Source organism: Erythrolamprus reginae, chromosome 3 (assembly GCF_031021105.1).
Source record: "Erythrolamprus reginae isolate rEryReg1 chromosome 3, rEryReg1.hap1, whole genome shotgun sequence".
Classification (NCBI taxonomy): Eukaryota; Metazoa; Chordata; class Lepidosauria; order Squamata; family Dipsadidae; genus Erythrolamprus; species Erythrolamprus reginae.
In genome coordinates, this window is record NC_091952.1 from 55,309,128 (window position 1) to 55,329,209 (window position 20,082).

General features: G+C 41.3%; 1 protein-coding gene across 1 annotated transcript; it reads left to right on the forward strand.

Annotated features, from left to right (window-relative positions):
- The first annotated feature begins 2,510 nt into the window (after positions 1–2,510).
- On the forward strand, positions 2,511–17,067 carry BYSL (bystin like). The gene is made up of 7 exons (XM_070745394.1): positions 2,511–2,886; positions 4,069–4,231; positions 8,459–8,597; positions 9,164–9,297; positions 10,772–10,932; positions 14,887–14,989; positions 16,619–17,067. Exons 1-7 carry the CDS (start codon positions 2,601–2,603, stop codon positions 16,965–16,967), a joined length of 1,335 nt encoding a protein of 444 aa, XP_070601495.1. The 5' UTR covers positions 2,511–2,600; the 3' UTR covers positions 16,968–17,067.
- The last annotated feature ends 3,015 nt before the right edge of the window (positions 17,068–20,082 follow it).

Sequence of the window (20,082 nt, forward strand, 5' to 3'; positions counted from 1 at the left end):
GGGACCCTAAGGAGACCAATTCTGTGGGACCTCACTGGTCGCTGGGATTCGTACAGCAGATGGCGGTCTCGGAGATAATCTGGTCCTATGTCATGTAGGGCTTTATATTTGTGGCCTTTGATGAAATGAGTGCAGCTATCAGTGAGGGAGGGGTGACAGGCATTATCAATAGTTCTGAATTGATGAAGTATAAGTCTGCATGCTCTCAATTCGCAATAAACAATATACTGTAAAACTCTGGACAGGCCAAAAACTAGTCAAAGAAAGTAGTGTAGGGTTTCCTGCCTAAGCAGGAGGTTGGGATAGAGGACCTCCAAGGTCATTTCCAAATCTGTGTTGTTGTGGTAGTAGTGATGATGTTCGTCCATTCTGTTCAAAGAGGACCTTGACATCTAATGAGTTGTGGGCTGTACGCGATGTGTCCGCAGGTGGCTGGCAAGGCCTATATGGGCATGAAATGTTCTGCTACATGTTGTGCAGACATGTTTGGGCACCATTGTCACAGCATTTGCAGCTCTGCCATTGCAGAGTGCTAGCTTCTCTTCTGTTATATGAATGTTCTTCTGGCTTCAGATGTCTGGCAGCCTTGGTGGATCAACATGCATCATGTTGATGGATCTTGTGCCAGGGTTACCTAGGAGGCACAGTTCCCTGTAGGCTGCGCACGTGCGCGCGCTCTCTCTCCAAAATACCGGGTCGCGCACCCTTTTCCATGGGCACGCAGTCCCCATTTTCCATGGGCGCACAGTCCCGTGGGGCGGGGGCGGGGAGGCGCCAGCAGCAGAAGGGAAGGGAGCCGCAGTCGCCCCTGCCTCCCCATGTTGCTTCCGGCCCCCTCGGCCTTTCGTCACTGCCCCCCGCCCAATCCGCCCCCTCTGCTCCGCCGCCGCCTCCTACCTTTGGGCGCGGCTCCTCCGCACCCGGAACGCATGCCTTGCCCGTCTCAGTCTCTTTGCTGAGAGCACTTTCATCCCGGGCTCTCAGCAAGGGGGTTGCAGGAGAGGCGGGGCAGGTTGCGCACGCTCCCTATCTCCATACCAGGCCACTAGGAACATTCAAAATAAGAAAAACTTTCGCCAGCGAAGGCTTTTCTTATTTTGAATGTTCCGAGTGGCCTGGTATGGAGATACGGAGCGTGCGCAACCGTGCGCGCGCCCCCAACATTGAATATCACCTTCGCCGGCCTCTGCTGAGAGAACGCCTGCCGGCGAAGGCTTTTCTTATTTTGAATGTTCCGAGTGGCCTGGTATGGAGATAGGGAGCGCGCGCAACGGCGCGCGCCCCCCGACATTGAATATTACCAGCCTCCGCTGAGAAGAACGGAGAGAGAACGAGAGTGAGTGAGAGCAACAGACAGCAAGATAGAGAGAAAGTGAGAAAGAGAGAGAGAGAGAAAGGGGGGAGAGAAAGAGATAGCAAGAGAGAGAAAGAGTGTGAGAAAGAAAACAAGAAAGAGTGAGAGAGAGAGAGAAAGCAAGAGAGGGAGAAAGTGAGAAAAAGAAAGAGACCAAGAGGGGGAAAGAGAGAGAAAGAGAAAGAAAGAAAGAAAGAAAGAAAGAAAGAGAGAGAGAGAGAGAGATGAGAGAGGATGGAAGAGAGTGAGAGAGACAGAGAAAGCAAGAGAGAGAGAGAAGAGTGGAAGGAAGAGATAGAGAGAAATGATAGAAAAAAGGGGAGAAAAGAGAAATGAGAAAATGATTGAGGCAGAGAATGACAGGAGAGAGAAACAGAGAGAGAAGTGACTTGATTTAAAGCATATGGTAAAAGCACTTAAATAATAACAGAGAAAAAAAACCCAGCCCTCACCTGTTTTTATTAATAGTTATGTTTTTGGTTTTGCTGGTTGATTTAGTTTTAATAGTAATGGATTTTGGTTTTTTTAAATTATTAATTTCTTTTAATAAAAGGGATTTTTTTCTTATTTATTTATTTATTTATTATTCTATGCCGCCCAGTCCCAAAGGGACTGTCGCTCAGACACTATACTTTTCCACCCACACCGAAAAAAAAATTAGAGGGTACATTGCTAGGAGGTGGTATCAATATCGATGGACTTGAAGGAGGCTTTCATCATGTTATATTGCTTCCTTTGTAACAACTGACTCTCTGTAAACCAGTTAGAGAGAGCTGTAAAGCACTGTGAAGTGGTATATAAGTATATATATATATAAGAAGAATAAGAACTACTACCACCACCACCATCACCACCACTACTATTACATGAAAGGCCACTGATTCTGTCCACACACACATGAACACACACCCCCTGAGAACTGTGCATGCCATCTGTGTTATTGATTGATTGATTGATTGATTGATTGGATTTGTATGCCGCCCCTCGCGGTTGACTCGTTGCAATGCCACATGCAGCTCTGTTCTCAAAATGGTCAGGCGAAGATAACAACAACAACAAAATCCTCCAGAGGGGGGGGGGGGGGGAATCAGGGAATTGCCACTTATGTCTCTCGCGGAGGTTGTAAAAGTCACCTCTACATTCAGGTGTAGCTCTGCAGCCGGGTGACGCGCCTTGCACGCATGCGTGTTGTGCGCATCCCTATTTTTTCCCCAGAGCTGCGTGCTCGGTCGGCGGGGAGAGAACCATGCCGAAAGCGAAGCGGTCGAGGGGCTCCGGTGGGGCAGCGGCGACGAGCGTCCCTTTGGACGAGCAGATCGCTCGGAGCGATGCCGTGAAGCCCGTCACGAGGGTCAAGCGACGGGGCCAGGCAGGGAAGCATGGTGGCGGCGGGGGAGACGAGGAGGACGAGTATGTGGACGAGAAGCTCTCCCGGCGGATCTTGCAGCAGGCTCGCATCCAGCAAGACGAGCTGGAGGCCGAGCACGGCGTCGGCAGGAGCCACGAGCCCAGAAAGAAGACGACAGTCCTGGGTGAGTGGGTCTAGGACACGGGTTCTCCAACCTTGGCAACTTTAAGACTTGCAGACTTCAACTCCCAGAATCCCTCAGCCGCAAAGCTGTCTGCTTCAGTGCACAGCTGGCTGAGGAACTCTGGGAATTGAAGTCCACGGGTCTTAAAGTTGCCAAGGTTGGAGACCCCTGGTCTAAGAAAGCTTGGGGCTATAAAGACTGAACAAAGTATTTTCTTGCTGCAGTTTACCCGAAAATTATAAAAGATTTAAACACATTATGCAACAAATTGGGGTGGGGGGGTCAGTCATCCATAAGATTTACACAGGGAATGCCAGGGTGAATGATAGATATTTTCCCTTGGCATCTTAAATGGTATAATGGCATAGGCTTCCGGGATTTCAGAATGTCATTGTGAAAATCACAACAGAGAAAGTCCACATGAGAGACTGCAAGATACAAACCTCTCAATTGCAGGACACACCGAATCCCAGCAAGAATAGAATAGTGAGAGATCAAGCAAGGAGTTTGAGCAGCCTCCCTCAAGGAGATTAACTGTCAAGTTCTAATTATGTCTGAACCCAGACTAAAAAATTGTTTTTCTTTCATATAGACTATAAATAGAGGGAAGCTGTAGTTAAACTTCCGACCATAACTCATGGGTTGTTTTTATTTTATTTTTAATAAAAGAATGGATGGTTAGCTTTGCAGTCAATAATAGAAACGTAGAATCTTTCTGGCTTGTGTTACCTAGAGTTCTTCCTTTTTTTTATCCAGGATACTGAAATAAAATTTGACCTAACATTGTTTTTAAATATCTAATACATGGCTGGTTTTTTTAGCTGATGATGTTATGTATTTATGATGTGGTGTAATTTTGTTGTATATATAAGGTTAGGGAGACATCATTATGGAGAAAGTCTATGTGATAGCCAAGACATATTTGATGGCACATAATCAATCAATAGGTTTGGTAAGCTCTGCACTTAATAGATTGTGGTTTAGTTGATTTGTATAAACTATGCAAGTATAAAATCCTACTTCGAATTATGTAATCTTAGCAGGTAAGTAGACATTAATTAAATGCCATTGGGATTTAAGAAACATTTTAGTGTAACAGAATGTTTCCCTCACTTTACTCATTTAAATAAAAAATGTAAACTAAAGTTGCTTCCTCTAAAATATTTTCTTCTTTCTTTTCAGGACCTACCTCTAAGGATGGAGACTCAGATGCAGAGGACAATGAGTGGCCAGAGCTGGGGGCAGCTGAAGCCATGGAGAAGGAAGAGTACTGTGAAGAGATGACTGTAAATCTAGATGATGAAAAAGCCATTGAAATGTTCATGAGCAAGAACCCACCAGTGAGGTAAACCAAATGATCAAATACTGATATTATGGTAAGATCTCAGATAAATTGTAAATGGATAATGTAAACGAACCTTGCTGAGATGGCTAATGTGAGCTGAGAAAAGGTAATATCTATGTTTATTCCTGTTTGGCAACACTTCAAGAACTTTTTGCAGAAAACAGGAAAAATAAACATATGATTCAGAGTTTTGATTAAGCTGGATAAATTATGGAAAGAAGGGAGACACAGAGTAAGAGATAAAATTTATAATTTCATTTATAACTAATGTAAAGAGAGACAGAAGCCTCAGATCTTTTCCAACGAGTTGTCTTTTCTCATTTGATGGCCAAATTATTGAGCTTCAGTTTTCAGTATCTATCCTAAAGAATAGTCACGGTTGATTTCTCTTAGGATTGACTGATTTGATTTCATGGGACTCTTAAGGGTCTTCTTCAGCACCACAATTCTAAAATATTCTTCAATGCTCAGCTTTCTTTATGGCCCAACTCTTGCAGTCATACATTACTACTAGGAAAATCATAGACCTTTGTCAGCAAGGTGAGGTATCTGCTTTTTAATATACTAAGTTTGTCATAGCTTCCCTCCCAAGCAGCAAATGTCTTTTAATTTCATGGCTCCAGTCATCATCTGCAGTGATCTTGGAGCCCAGAAAATATAATTTGTCATTGCTTCCATTTCTTCACCTTCTATTTGGCAGAAAGTGATGGGACTGGATGCCATGTTCTTAGGGTTTTTTTTAAAATAATGTTGAGTTTCAAACCAGTTTAATTAAATAAGTAAGAATTTATAACTATTTGAAGATTTATAAGATAGAGTGAAATAGTTTAAAAACAATATAAACATAGAATTTTTGTTCTTCTTTTCTTTTTTCCCCTTTATAATATGATAAAGTTAGAAGTGTTGTTTTTTTCTTGTATTTTTAATATTTTATCTTTTTGAATAAGTATATGATATTTTATAGATAAAGAAATTTAATTAACACAATTAACATAAAGAATATAGAGTTAAATTTAACAAGAATGTAATGTGCACGTGTGACATTTCTGTATTGATCTGACAATAGTTAGGGTTTTATATTTCTGTACTAGTTAGACTTCTACGACAAGCGGAGCAATGGTAACTCCTTAAATGTTTAATGTTGTTTGTCTTTGTTTGTCTTTTTTGAAAAATAATTTAAAAAAAAAATTAACATTATAAAAGGTAGACCCTGCCAGTCTATTCCGACTCTAGGAGGTGAGGGAGTCAGCATTATTTGAAGACATTTCCATGTCACGTGGTCAGCGTGACTCTATGCTGAGATGTGTAGAACACTATTACATTCCTACTGAACTGATAATTATTTACTTGCATTTGCATGCTTTCAAACTGGTGAATAGGAGCAGGGGCAAATAATGGGAACTTACCCTATTGCACGTCTCTCAAACCCAGGCTGTCATCTTTCCAGTTGATAAGCTCAGCATCTTTAACTGCTGAGCCACTGCTCCGCCTTAAGATTATAACACGATGTAAATTTAAATTATTTCAATCACTTTTTCCTATTCCATCTGTGTATTATAACCAATATTTTTAGCCCATTCTATTACAAATGATTTTTGGCTCCTTTTCAAATTTCACTAAAATTTCATACATTTTGGTAATTACATGTTCACCATTTGTACACAATTCTGTTTCAAATTCAGTCTTAAAATGTTCAAAACTATAAGTTTTTCTAAATCTTCCCACCAACTGTAAATAATATTCTGGTCATGTTTATACAGCCAACTCACTTGTTTTCCATCACTAATCAAGCCCTGGTCCATCTTGCAGTAGCCCATCCTAAATAGTAACTGTTTCATTCAGTAGTTCTCATCAAGACTAAGGAGGTTTTATTTTCCCCTTTGTCCACAGAAAATACTCTAATTATTATTCCTCATAAAAGTAAGTGCAGGAGATGGGCAGATTTTAGGTCACTAGTGTAATCTCTTATAGTTCATGCTTACTGTAGGAATTCTGTGGGACAAATTTTATTCATTTCTACTATAGGAACTTATCTATTGTATTCAGATATGGCAGTTCAAATGGTACCGATCAGAATGATAGTTTATTCACATGTCAGTACCTCCATGGATGTAAGCAGCTTTAGACTATCTCAGAAAAAATTACCTGTTCAGCAGCCTCCAATTGTAATTTTATTTATTTATTCTATTTATTTATTCATTTGTCCAATACACAAATACATAGGAAGAAAAATAGACATGTGGTAATACTGTATATATAAGGGTAAAAGTGAACTTAGAGGAGAGGATACAGTATATGAAAGGAAGAGAATATATATGATAGGTGAAAGAAAGGAAAAATAATTGGACAGGGGACGAAAGGCACACCAGTGCACTTATGTACGCCCCTTACTGGCCTCTTAGGAACCTGGAGAGGTCAATCGTGGAGAGTCTAAGGGAGAAATGTTGGGGGTTAGGGGTTGACACAATTGAGTCCGGTAATGAGTTCCACGCTTCGATAACTCAATTGTTGAAATCATATTTAAATCATATTGGATGTACAAATGCAAATCTTAAGGGTTTGGGGATGCTTTCACTAATTCCTCAGTATTTCTTAGTGGATGGTGAAACTGATAAGTCAGCTAGCAACAAGGTACTCTATAATTCTAAAACTTTCTTGTTGTTGTTTAACCAGCAGATGGTGCTTTAATTATTGGGTACAAAATATTGCATTTATAATCTTGAGATTCAAATCTATTTTTTTATAATAGTTGTGTGTGTGTGTATATATATTCTATCTTTACAAATTTGAAACCCAACATAAATATTATATAATTTACCTCCCTTAGAATGTATTTGTATTGGCATAACTTTGGAATGTAACTGTTTAGGTACAGGTGAAACTTGAAGAATTAGCATATTGTGTAAAAATTCATTTATTTCAATAATGCAACTTAAAAGGTGAAATTTAATATATGAGAGACACTCATTACATGCAAGGCAAGATAGTACAAGCTGTGATTTGTCAGAACTATGATGATTATGGTGTACAGCTCATAAAAAACTCTGTATATTCGTTTTTAACTCTTGTAGACTAAATAGTGTGTGAATTTATGAGAAACTCTGAAATTGGCATTTTGAAAAGTGCAACATATTTGTCAGCGGTGACTGCATTTCATCATTATGCATTGCTTGTTTTCTTCCCACGGCAGCTATTGTATGCACCCCAGATCTGCTCTGAAGAAAGCTTTATTCTCATGGGAGAACAAAGAGGAATTCCTAAATTACCCTAAATGTAAAAGATAATCTTGTATTTTTCAAAGAGATTGGACAGGAGTATTCAATGATACCGTGTTTCCCCGAAAGTAAGACAGTGTCTTACTTTCTTTTTACCCCCAAAAGCCCCACTACGTCTTACTTTCGGGGTATGTCTTACATTGGAAAAAAATTGAAAGGGTCGCGTTCCCGAAGGCATCTCCCCAGAGTCCAGAAGGGCAGCCGCGGGACAGGAGCCTCGTGAGCCCTTTTCCAAGTTCAACCTCAGGGCTCCAAGCGACGTGCACGCGTGGAGCCACAGAAGCGTGTCGGGGAAGTGTGTGTCTGGAGGGGAGGAGCCGCTCTGCGCAGTTGGGCAGCCCCACCTGCCTGCCGGAAAGGAGGCGGGCGAAGGAGGGTGCAGCTCCGGCCGCTCGCCTCGGAGCTGGTCGGCCTCGCTGGCTGCTTGCAGCCGAGCCTCGGCAGGACTCGGTTGCTGGGACGAGCGCCTTTGCTGCAAGCCGCCGCCCGCTCGGCTCGCTTCGGACCAGCGCCGTCCTTCGCTTTGCCAAGCCGGGGAAGAGGCGGTGGCGCCGCGGCGAAGGCGACGGGCGCGCGGGGAGCTTGGAAGCGACGTCATCGGGCTCCCCCCTGGCAATACCCCCGTGTATGTCTTACTTTCGGGGTACGGCTTATATTAGCCGACCCCCCTGAAACCCCCGATACGTCTTACAATCGGGGGTGTCTTACTATCGGGGAAACAGGGTAACATAAGGAAAAATGTTGCCATTTTCAAGTTGCTTGTTTTTAACCATAATCTTCTGAACTGAACAATCATAGGCAGGTGATGGTGAAGGGCCACCTAAGAAACTTTATTCTGATCTATTACAAATCAGATTAAGAATCATCTTTAATGCTGTGTTTCCTATTTAGTTTGCTAATAAGGGGCTGAATAAGTTACCTGGTCCATTTCCCCCTGTTTGACACCTATTAGGCGCACCTTAGCAGACATTATCATGGAGAAGCTAACAGAAAAACAGACAGAGGTGGAGACGGTGATGTCAGAAATATCAGGCCGGCCCATGCCACAGCTTAACCCTCGTGTCCTGGAAGTGTACAAAGGTGTTAAAGAAGTAAGTGTAATGGGTATGTGTTTTGCTAGCCATGCGTTTGTAAATCATGTGTATAATTAATAATAATAATAATAATAATAATAATAATAATAATAATAATAATAATTTATTAGATTTGTATGCCGCCCCTCTCCGAAGACTCGGGGCGGCTCACAACAATAATAAAGAATATTACAATGAAACAAATCTAATATTAAAAACATGTAAAACCCCATCATTTAAAACCATGCAGCACACACATACCAAACATAAAATATAAAAGCCCTGGGGGAGGTGATTGTGAGCTAATTGCTGAAAAATTTTTTAGTGCACCGTGTGTGATGTTCATAACTAATAATACACTTCAGTTTATTATAGCTGTTAATATTAGTTAAATTTTTTTTGATGAAGGTTATTAGTATTAGCATAACCATTGCTGATGTGAAAAAATAGAGTAATATCAATGAAGGATCCCTGATATCTCTCTCTCTTCCAAAAGACTTTTATGAACAGTAATTATAGGTTGTTATTAAGCAATGCTGACTATTGCTATCTCATAATTAATCACTGCTAAAATGTTGCGAAAGGTATTGTCAAAATACAGGAGTGGAAAACTGCCCAAAGCCTTCAAGATCATCCCAGCATTATCCAATTGGGAGCAGATGCTTTATATCACAGAGCCAGAAACATGGACGGCAGCTGCCATGTACCAGGCCACAAGGTGGGATTCTGCTATAAATTTATTTATTTATTTATTGGATTTGCATGCCGCCCCTCTCCGTGGACTCGGGGCGGCTAACAACAGTGACAAAAACAGAATGTAAAAATCCAATACTAAAACAGCTAAAAACCCTTGTTATAAAACCAATCATACATACAAACATACCATGCATAAATTGTAGAAGCCTAGGGGGAAAGAGTATCTTAGTTCCTCCATGCCTGACGGCAGAGGTGGGTTTTGAGGAGCTTACGAAAGGCAAGGAGGGTGGGGGCTATTCTAATCTCTGGGGAGAGTTGGTTCCAGAGGGCCGGGGCCACCACAGAGAAGGCTCTTCCCCTGGGTCCCGCCAACCGACATTGTTTAGTTGACTGGACCTGGAAAAGGCCAACTCTGTGGGACCTAACTGGTCGCTGGGATTCGTGTGGCAGAAGGCGGTCCCTGAGATATTCTGGTCTGATGCCATGAAGGACTTTATAGGTCATAACCAACACTTTGAATTGTGACCAGAAACTGATCGGCAACCAATGCAGACTGTGGAGTGTTGGTGTGACATGGGCATATTTAGGGAAGGCCATGATTGCTCTCGCAGCTGCATTCTGCACGATCTGAAGTTTCCGAACACTTTAATGCTGTTTAAATAACTTTAAATAATGCTGCCATGCTGTTTTTCATTCACTAGCAGCTTCTTTCTGATCTGGATACATTCAGAATGACAGTTTCAACACATTAAATCAAGCTTGTGTTGTAAAAGGGATAGTTGATGAAAGCCACCTTAGGGACTTAGTTTAGGGACGTTCCATATTTTCCCTCGCAGACCATTTTAAACAGGTTTATCTGGACCAGAATGTTCTATCTTGGACACTTTCAATCATTTCTGTGGAAGAAATATTTTCAGAGCCCTTTTGAATTCACCAAAAATGGATCAGCCTGGAGGAGGCTCAGCATGGCTTGGAAGGGGAACATAAATTCTGGAATTCTGTTCCCAAATCAATCACTTTTACCCATTCCTTCTCCCGAACATTAAAACTCCTCCTCTTGAAGATAGTTACGAGAATTTTATGAGATGATTTTATCTTTTGTATGCCAATTCTTCCACCATGGGAAAATATTATTTTACTTGGAATAAACTTCCAGCAGACGTGGTTGGTAAATCCACAGTAACTAAATTTAAACATGCGTGGGATAAACATAGATCCATTCTAAGATAAAATACAGGAAATAGTAGTATAAGGGCAGACTAGATGGACCATGAGGTCTTTTTCTGCCGTCAATCTTCTAGGTTTCTATGTGTGCAAACATATGTGAATCCTGTTGGTTGTATAAAATGTTTATTGAGATTGTTATAAGAATGCTAAAATGATATTTACACTGTATTATAAAACAGTTGATCATCACTTATTTCCCAGTTGAAATGTTTCCTTTTTCACCTTTCGTCTTTCTTTCCTTCCTTCCATGTTTTTATTATCTGTTCTAGAATTTTTTCTTCTAATCTTAAAGAGAGGATGGCTCAGAGATTCTACAATCTTGTGCTTCTCCCACGAATTAGAGATGATATTGCTGAATACAAACGCCTCAATTTCCATCTTTACATGGCACTCAAGAAGGCCTTGTTCAAGCCTGGAGCATGGTTCAAAGGTGAGTTGGTTACAATTGAATGGTAATTTAAACTATAAAATTGTCAATCAAGTCTTAAGTTTCTTGGTGTCAGCTAGAAAATACACTTTTCTCATCTTATGCACATTGTTTCAGATTTATTCTCTTACACTTCACTGCTACCAATGTTCTGTAATACATTTATTTTAAAAGGCAACAAGATAGGCTACGTGGCTAGAAGTTTCATTTTGATCTGCAATATGCATTTGCCTTTGTTCTCTTTTTGCTTATCAGGCAGTATTTCTTCCCCTACTAATATAAAATAATCATTTTTGTGTCAAGCACCACTTTAGCAAGAACAACAACAACAACAACAAAAAAAGATTCTGGCATTCAACTTCAGGGAGGCAAATTTCTTTCCTTAGCATTATAATCTGAGATCATGGAGTTTCTGTTAGGAGTCCAAGTGGCTGAAAAAGAGTTCAAAAGGAAGAGGAACTGGTGTTGCTGAATTGTCAGCTGGATCAGAGGAGAGGCTGACTTCCTCCAGTGCAACCTCAGAATAGCTTCCTCCAAGCAACAAAGGATAGAAGGAGGAACCTGATGGGAGGAGGGCTCTTTTGCAGAGGTGATGGGAGACAGCTTTTTCTGATATCCCTCTGCAATCTAATAGAAAACCCTAAGTTGGACTTTAAAGGATAACTCATTTTCTCATGCAAGCGACAAAGGTTGCATCCAAAAGTATGAAGCTGCACAGACATGTGGTTAAAAGATAAATTGTCATGGATCAATACTAGCTAGCCAGGTAACAACATGGCAGTAAAAATAGAAATTTTGTAGAGACTGCAATGAGAGGAGGTGCATAATTTTCTTAATGTGAAGATCATATTGATTCTATCCCAATGTTCACTGCCTAAGAACCTATGATTACAACATCATATATTATTCCAAACAATAATAGATGTTGGTAAACCTCAACTTACAAAAATTTATATTACTAAGTGAAACATTTGTTAACTGAATTTTGCCCCATTTTATGTTAAGCTAGTGATATAGTTAAGTGAATCTGGCTTCCTGATTAGCAATAGCATTTAGACTTATATACCACTTCATAATGCTTTTACAGCCCTCTCTAAGCACTTTACAGAATCAGCATATTGCCCCCAACAATCTGAGTCCTCATTTTTCCCACTTCGGAAGGATGGAAGGATGAGTGAACCTTGAGCCGGTGGTGAGATTTGAACTGTTGAACTACAGCTAGCAGTTAGCTGAAGTAGCCTGCAGTGCTGTACTCCACCACTGCGCCACCCCAGCTCTGATTGAGTCTGCTCGCAAAAGCAGATCACATAACCCAAGGACACTGCAACTGTTGTAAATACGGGTTAGTTGCTAAGCATCTGAATTTAGATCATGTCATCATGGGGATGCTGCAGTGGTCATAAATGTGAAAAATTGTGGCAAGTCACTTTTTCAATGCCATTGTAACTTTGGCCACTAAATGAACTGTTGTAAATTGAGGACTACCAGTACTTGGTGCCATTGGGTTTGTAGTTAAACATAATTAAACTTAAATACAGTTCATATAGCTACTCTTCAGCTGCACATGGTACATAAGGCCTCCCATCCTTTCTCTCTGAAACAGTTTTTGAAAGTCTGGGGTATATTCAAAACTTTTAAAATTGCATAAATTGCAGCACCAGTTTGTAAGTTCCTGCAATCGAAGAGAAGTATTATAAGCTGTTCAACATTGCAATCGTTTCTCCAGATCCTATACAGCACGATGCATGTTAATAAGAATACAGTGTTCCCTCACTTTTCGCGAGGGATGCGTTTCGAGACCGCCCGCGAAAGTTGAATTTCCGCAAAGTAGAGATGCGGACGTAAATACACTATTTTTGGCTATGAACAGTATCACAAGCCATCCCTTAACACTTTAAACCCCTAAATTGCAATTTTCCATTCCCTTAGCAACCATTCAGATTATTATGCACCATGTTTATTTATTAAAGTTTATTAAAAAAAAAAATTTACTAAAGGCAGATGAAAGTTTTGCGATGACATATGACATCATCGGGTGGGAAAAAACATGGTACAGTATAGGGGGGAAAAACCCGCAAAGTATTTTTTAATTAATATTTTTGAAAAAACGTGGTATAGACTTTCCGCGAAGTTTGAACCTGCAAAAATCGAGGGAACACTGTAATGAGGTAGCATAGTCTTTGAAAAAGATTAAAATTATTGAGAAAGATAGATAATTGGTGGAGGCAAGACCAAGGCTGGCTAACTCTGAGTCCTTTGGAATTGGGCAGCATAGAAGCGAATGAATGAATGAATGAATGAATGAATGAGCTATAACTAGCAATACGAAGTGGAGATCAGTGAATCTGTACAGGTTCTTCAGAGAGGGACGGCATACAAATCTAATAAATAATAATAATAATAATAATAATAATAATAATAATAATAAATAAATAATTATTATTATTAATCCTCTAATTACCACACTGCAATTAGAGATGGTTCAAAGTTACGTGATAACACCCCCTCCCCAGTGTTTACAACAAAGTTTCCAAATTACAAATGTTGCCGCACCATGGCAGTCGTTCACCCTTACAAATGACCACAGGGAAACTGCAACATTCACACTATCCTCCCTCCAGTTCCACACAACTGTCCCCATCCCACCCTGCCACGCTTGACTCACCTGGCAAAGACCTGTTTCCCCTCTGCTGCAGTTTCTTTGCCTTTGAGGAAGAGGAGAGCAGGATGATTTCCCCTTCCAGCATCCGGTTGGCTTGCAAATGCTTTTCTTGTGAAAGTGAAAGATTCTGCTGTCTGATCTTGTGTGACTTCAGGCACCCATCTGTTCTTGCACAGAATGGACGCCTGAAGTCATGCAGAAGCAGGGCTCCCCAGAAACCCCCAGAAATGCCTGAGGTCATGCAAAAGCAAGACCCCCAGAAACCCAGAAATGGAGCATCTCCCTTACAAAACCAGGTTGCAATGCTTTGGTCTCTTCAGCTTTGAAAGATGGTGTTTAAGAGGCGTTTAAAAATTCTTTTCTCTATCACACAATACTAGGGCGAGGGGACACTCTCTAATGCTCGTAGGTAAGAAAGTGAGGACAAATAAAGGGAAATATTTCTTCACCCAGAGGGTCATTGGTTTATGGAATACATTTCCAGAAGAGGTCATGACAGCTGTCAACCTGGATGGCTTCAAGGCAGGATTAGACAGATTCATGGATTCCAAGTGTATTGGTGGTTATTGAAACGGATGTCCAAGTGCCGCCTCTATGTTGGTTGAAGCAGGCAGGATTCCCTTGAGTACCATTTGTTGGGGAAAGGGAGGGTTTTGCCTTCTCTTTCTGCTCAAGATCCTCATGGACAATTGGTGGGCCACTGTGTGACACAGAATGCTGGATTCGATGGGCTTTGGCCTGATTCAGCATGGCCCTTCTTATGTTCTTCTACTCTTGACAGAAAAAGCATTTGCAAGCTGACACTAGAAGGGAAATTGTCCTGCTCTTCTCTCCCTCAAAAGCAAACAATCTGCGGCAAATAAGATCTTTGCAAACTAAGTGATTCCCGTGTGACAGGAGGGAAGGGGAGACGCATGAGGTATCTCAGTAGGGCAGGGATGCCTTGGGTTGCCTCTTCTATCACTAGGTCACCCATGGCCTTAACAACCTTAAAAACCCACTCATTTAATTAGCGAATGCATTGGGCGAAAGGGAGTGATTTGCACTTCTCCAAATCCTCGAGCTAATGCATATAATTGACAGGCTCCGTGACATTCGTAACTCAAGGATTACCTCCATAAAGTAGTAGGTTAATCTAAGAGTGTTGCAATTCTTGAAGTTTCGGGTTCTTAAAGCATGAAGCTGGTGTGCTAATGTGAGCTTTTGATAGGAATTTGTTTGAGATTCTGATGAGGATTTTGTGTGCATTACATTAGAGGAGACTATGTCATCTCTCACCCTCCCTTTTCTCTAAGGAATTCTCATCCCTCTGTGTGAGTCTGGAACATGCACATTGCGAGAAGCAATCATTGTGGGCAGCATCCTCACCAAGTGTTCTATTCCAGTCCTTCATTCCGGGTAAGAGAGCTGAGCTAATTGATTATGGAAGGGATGTGAATGTGGAGAAGGGTCTCCTTTGCCATTTATCCATATATCTTTGGCTCTCAAAACTTGCTGGCAAAAATTTATTTTAGTGTCTTGGGAGGGAAAAAAATGCTTCAGACTATATTCATAATCTGCAATGGGAATTATGAAAAAAGCCTATTACAAAATCCTTGTTTGATTTGTAATATTTTTGAGTTTAAGTGTTTACATATTCCTTGTTCTGCCTGACGGGGCTCAGGCAGTAATTAAGGGTCCAGGAAAGAAGGTCAGACACACACGGGCAGTGATAAACAGCACAATTGTATTAAACACACAAGAAAAAATGAAACAAAACGTCCTTATTCTTCAGGAGTAAAACACAGTTCTAAGCGAAAGTTCAGATAGATACAAAGTGCATGTGGAGCGAAAAGGCAACCAAATACAAAGTTCACGTAGCAGGAAAGTTCCAGGACTTCTCCGAATTCACGAGGCACGATAGAAGCAGTGATTCACAGGTTTCCCAACACCCACTTGCCTGAAAATGCTGAGTTGAATCCAAAAGCACAGAGCAAAGATCTCAAAGCAGGTAACAGCAAAGCCACACAAACCACAGAGATAAACGTCCACAGTTTGCCTCTGCCTCTGTTCCCTTTTGTAACTGTAGCCCTCATTCTGTGGACCACACCCAAACACAGGTGACACCATAATCACCGTTGATAATCCCGTAATTGAGCCTTACGTTGCATTGCTCTACAGCTACGTATATTGATTATCTGTTCGGCATTCGAATCCAGAGAAGAGAGGCTATCCGATGGGCTGCCTGCCAAGTCCCCTGGGCTGTCGGCCAGTTCCCCTGGGCTGTCTGCCAACTCTTCTGAGCTATCTGCCAAATCCTCTGGGCTGTCGGCCAAATTTTCCTGGCTGTCAGCCATGCTTTCACAATCGCTCTGTGACGCATCTCTCACACACCTGGGAGCAGCAGCCGGTCCAGGCCCAAACACAACATTCCTTGGGTTCAACAATGTAATACGAGTGTTGTGGCCTAAATGTTTTGGGGAAATTACTTTATGCCAGGAATAGGGTTGCCAATTCTGATGTGCCAACTGACTTGCATGATGTACCCATGCAAGAAGGAGGTAAAGCTTAAAAGAAAAGACTCAGGTTCTTATCTCTACAAATCAGGCTATCTGCAAAGCACAGAAGTGCCCGCTGTAACAGACATTGGCAACCTAAATTGTGGACATTTTGCATTTTGTTGCTCCAACCACAACCCAAATTGCTCTCTGGCCGGTGCGCCCGTCAGTTTTATTCATCATTCCCCAATTTGGTGTTCTCTTCATATGTTAGACTTAACTACAATCTCAGCTGGCATGGCCAAATCCATGCCTGCAGCCATTGGATTTGAGGCAGAGGGGCAGGATTTGCTATTCCTCTAACTTCCTTTATTGACTAGGAATCCTAGTTTTCTCCTTCAAAGCAAATTTGAAAGTATATGGAAATTCCCTTAATCCTTTGGCCTCTGATCACCCTTCCTTTAAGTCTTGCAATCAGATGATCAAATTGTTATATAAACATGCATTCAAGTGTTATTTCCATTCTTTTCTCCTTTTCTTTTTGTTTTAGAGCTGCTATGCTAAAGATTGCTGAGATGGAATACAGCGGTGCCAACAGCATTTTCCTCCGCCTGCTGATTGACAAGAAATATGCCTTGCCTTTCCGTGTTGTTGATGCTCTAGTTTTTCACTTTCTAGCCTTTCGGAAAGACCAGCGAACCCTACCTGTCCTTTGGCACCAGTGCCTCTTGACATTTGCCCAGCGCTACAAAGAGGACCTGTCCTCTGAGCAGAAAGAGGCCCTCTTGGAGTTGCTGAAGTGTCACAACCATTCCCAGATTTCTCCAGAAATCCGCCGGGAACTGGTGAACTCCAAATGTCGGGACATTGAGGGGATTCCACCAGTTGCAATGGAGTAAACGAAGCAAGAGGTGAAGGACTCTGTATATGGCTCACTTCAATTATTGTGATTTGTTCATGATGGGACTTGTAAGTCAAAGAATAAAATGATCCTACAACTTTGGAGCTTAGCAAGCCTTTTTGTAGGAATTAAGGGTTTTATAGATTTTCTTTTTTAATCAATGCTCTGCTTGGGACAAAAATAAGATTATTCCCGCAGATGAGAGCCCCCTTTAATAAATAACATTAGTAGTAGAATTATAAGGTTCTCGGAAAACCCCTCTCTCAGAAAGTATTGTGATAATGACATCACCTTTGGAGGCATTGATAGAGGGATATTAATAAAGAGCAGCAAGCTGAAAAATTGCAATTCTGATTAGTGGGAAGATAAAAAGAGTGCTAATTCTGTGAGGCCATCTAAAGAGAGAAATCATTGTTTTATGGAATAGGGCTTCTTATAAGTGTGGATAATCAAGGTCTTGTTCCTTTAAAACAGGAACGATCACATAGTGACCCATGACCCCAAGCACCTTACCCAGTCCCTATGGATTTAGAAGTGTGTATGTTGCTGATTTGGGTTGCCCCTTTCAAGTGCTGAATGAAAGGGCGGCTGGTCAGACCAGACGGGGATGCAACTTGAGCTGCTTTGCTTTCTGAGAGGGATGTCCGAGTATTGCATAGCGTACAATGTCTTGTACCACTTTTTAATAAGTCAGTGACCATTTCTGTTCTCAATTTTGGTCACTGGCAAAGCCAGTGTTTTGAATCTTGATACTTTTGTGATGATGATAGAATGGTTCTCTGCCTCAAACACATCTGCACATGTATGAACAGCAGACTTTAGTCCACTTGTTGTCAACCCTGAAGCTGATCTGACTGGAGGTCATTTTGAGACACTAGTTGAGATCTACGGCATGTTTCACTTGTACAGTCCAAGGACAAGTGGCATTTAAACACTTTCTGATGGGGAAAGTAATAAGCAATCTTGTGTCAGCTGCTCTTTTCTTCCTGGCTAACAGATGCAACTAGAATGGTCATCTTACTGTACAGACATGTTCTTTTCATCAGTCAAGAGAAGCAGCCTTCAGCTATTTTGCTTCAATTAACCTCAGATCAGCTCATCTCAACTAGAAGTTGGAAGCGATGCTATTGTTGAGTCCTTGGAAAGTGGCTTATTTCATAAGCTGCTTCTAAACTGGATTATCTTAATATTGTCACAGAGAAGTGGACAATATAAAGTTTTCTGGGTCCGGGAAAATGCTTATAAAACTCTCAAGCAACTTGGATGAGGAGGATTTGGATCTTACCGCATAAAACGAAATTTTCCTGCATACATAGACTTACAAATCACATTTGTTCTATAGTCTTAGTAAGAAGCATGATGTGGTCTTTGACACTTTTTTTTTTTGCCAAAGTCTAATATTCAGAGGATCAGTAGATGGCTACAAGTATTAAAACTTGTGAATAGTAACCCTTTCTGAAGTAGAATTCATACTCTTATGTTTCCTGTGTCCTGAATTCTCTCTTATCTGTTCAGAATGCTTTTCCAATATTGTATCCCTAACAAAGTCCAACTATTTCATTTTGTTTTATGCTCCCTGATGCCAAAATGCAATGTATTTGAGCTATCAGTCAAGTCGCAGGAATGTTGGACGGGCACTATTGTAGAATGTAAGGTTTTAACTATGTGAAACAGCTGGCTCCAGATGAGATCTGTGATACTTCTGATGTTGCTGTTGTCATCATTACTTCTTTCCACACTACACATCATTTCCTTCCCACTACAAGCTGGGGTCTGCCCTAGTTATATTCTAACACTGATTGTTAACACAAATGTGAGGATACCAAAGGCCTGGGCCTTCTTACTGGTAGGGAGTTGGCAAGACACTTTATCCTGTGCTATTCAAACTGATACTAATACTACTAATAATAATTTATTAGATTTGTATGCCGCCCCACTCTGAAGACTCGGACTCTAGGGCTGCATTAGGATCTTTATGCTTTTGGGAACAATCAGTAAGTGGAAATCACTTTTCCAAACTGTGGACAAGCTTATTGGTTATTTGTGTAGCAGCTGGGAATGGAAGAGTAATTGGTTTGAATAGGTTTCAGCTTGAGGGGAGATTTGGTTGAGTGGCTGTTCTGAGCAGCAGGCTTTTCATGTTAAGATACGTCCCTTAGGACAAAACACTTGCTAGAGCACCGATTACTGAAAAATTTGCATGTCGCCCATCCATCTATTTGGCAGTGAGAGCGGACATAGGCTGAAGCTTTTAATGCTGCATGGAGCTGGTAAATTGACAGCTGATGCAGCCTAACCCATTTCCATGGATAGACTTCTATGTTACTAACTCAGAACAGGTTGCTAGCGTGTCTCTTGAAGGGTGAAAGCAAAGGAAAACCAAAGAGAGGTGATGTCTGGAACATGTTCCCAGCAGAGGAACAGTCAAGAGGCTTCGAATAGACCAAGCACACCTTGTGCAAAATAAATGGAATGGAGTCAGTGTCTTGTGGTCACTGTTTTCTGGTTGCATTTACATCCATTATTATCATCTTCGGAAGATGGGCTTTAGAATTTTAGGTTTCCTTTGTACAACTGTAGAATAGGCTAAGGCTTGTTTGTGGTTCAGCATTTGCTTAATATCGGCTACTTGGACATAGCATGAATGCAGCCATTGTATTTTGTTGAGCTCTAACATACAGTACTTTGTGGTTCGACCTGTAAGAAAGAGAGAATCATCTAGATCAGTGATTCTCAACCTTTCTAATGCTGAGACCCCTTAATAGTTCCTCATGTTGTGGTGACCCCCAACCATACGTCTAGTGCCAATTCTCTCAACAGAGCTTTAAACTGATTGGCAGAGAGGTCAGAGAGACACCCCCACTGTAAATGCCTGATTGGTCGGATTGTAAAAATATGTTCCAAGGCGCCAGAATAGAAGTTTTAGTTCCTAACACCATGGGAAATTTGTCTTTTCCCAGGGTCTTAGGTGACCCCTGTGGAATGGTTGTTTGACCCACAAAGAGGTGCCGACCCCCAGCTTGAGAACCAATGATCTAGATTATTGAATCCAACCTGTTGCCCAGTGCAGAAATCCAAATGAATGTGTCCATTTAGATAGCAATCACTGGTCT

Excerpts from the sequence above, each read along its gene's own strand:
- BYSL (XM_070745394.1), top strand. The coding sequence starts at position 2,601 with ATGCCGAAAGCGAAGCGGTCGAGGGGCTCCGGTGGGGCAGCGGCGACG. Across the intron at positions 2,887-4,068 it reads AAAGAAGACGACAGTCCTGG|GACCTACCTCTAAGGATGGA; the intron begins GTGAGTGGGTCT and ends CTTTCTTTTCAG. Across the intron at positions 8,598-9,163 it reads TGTACAAAGGTGTTAAAGAA|GTATTGTCAAAATACAGGAG; the intron begins GTAAGTGTAATG and ends ATGTTGCGAAAG.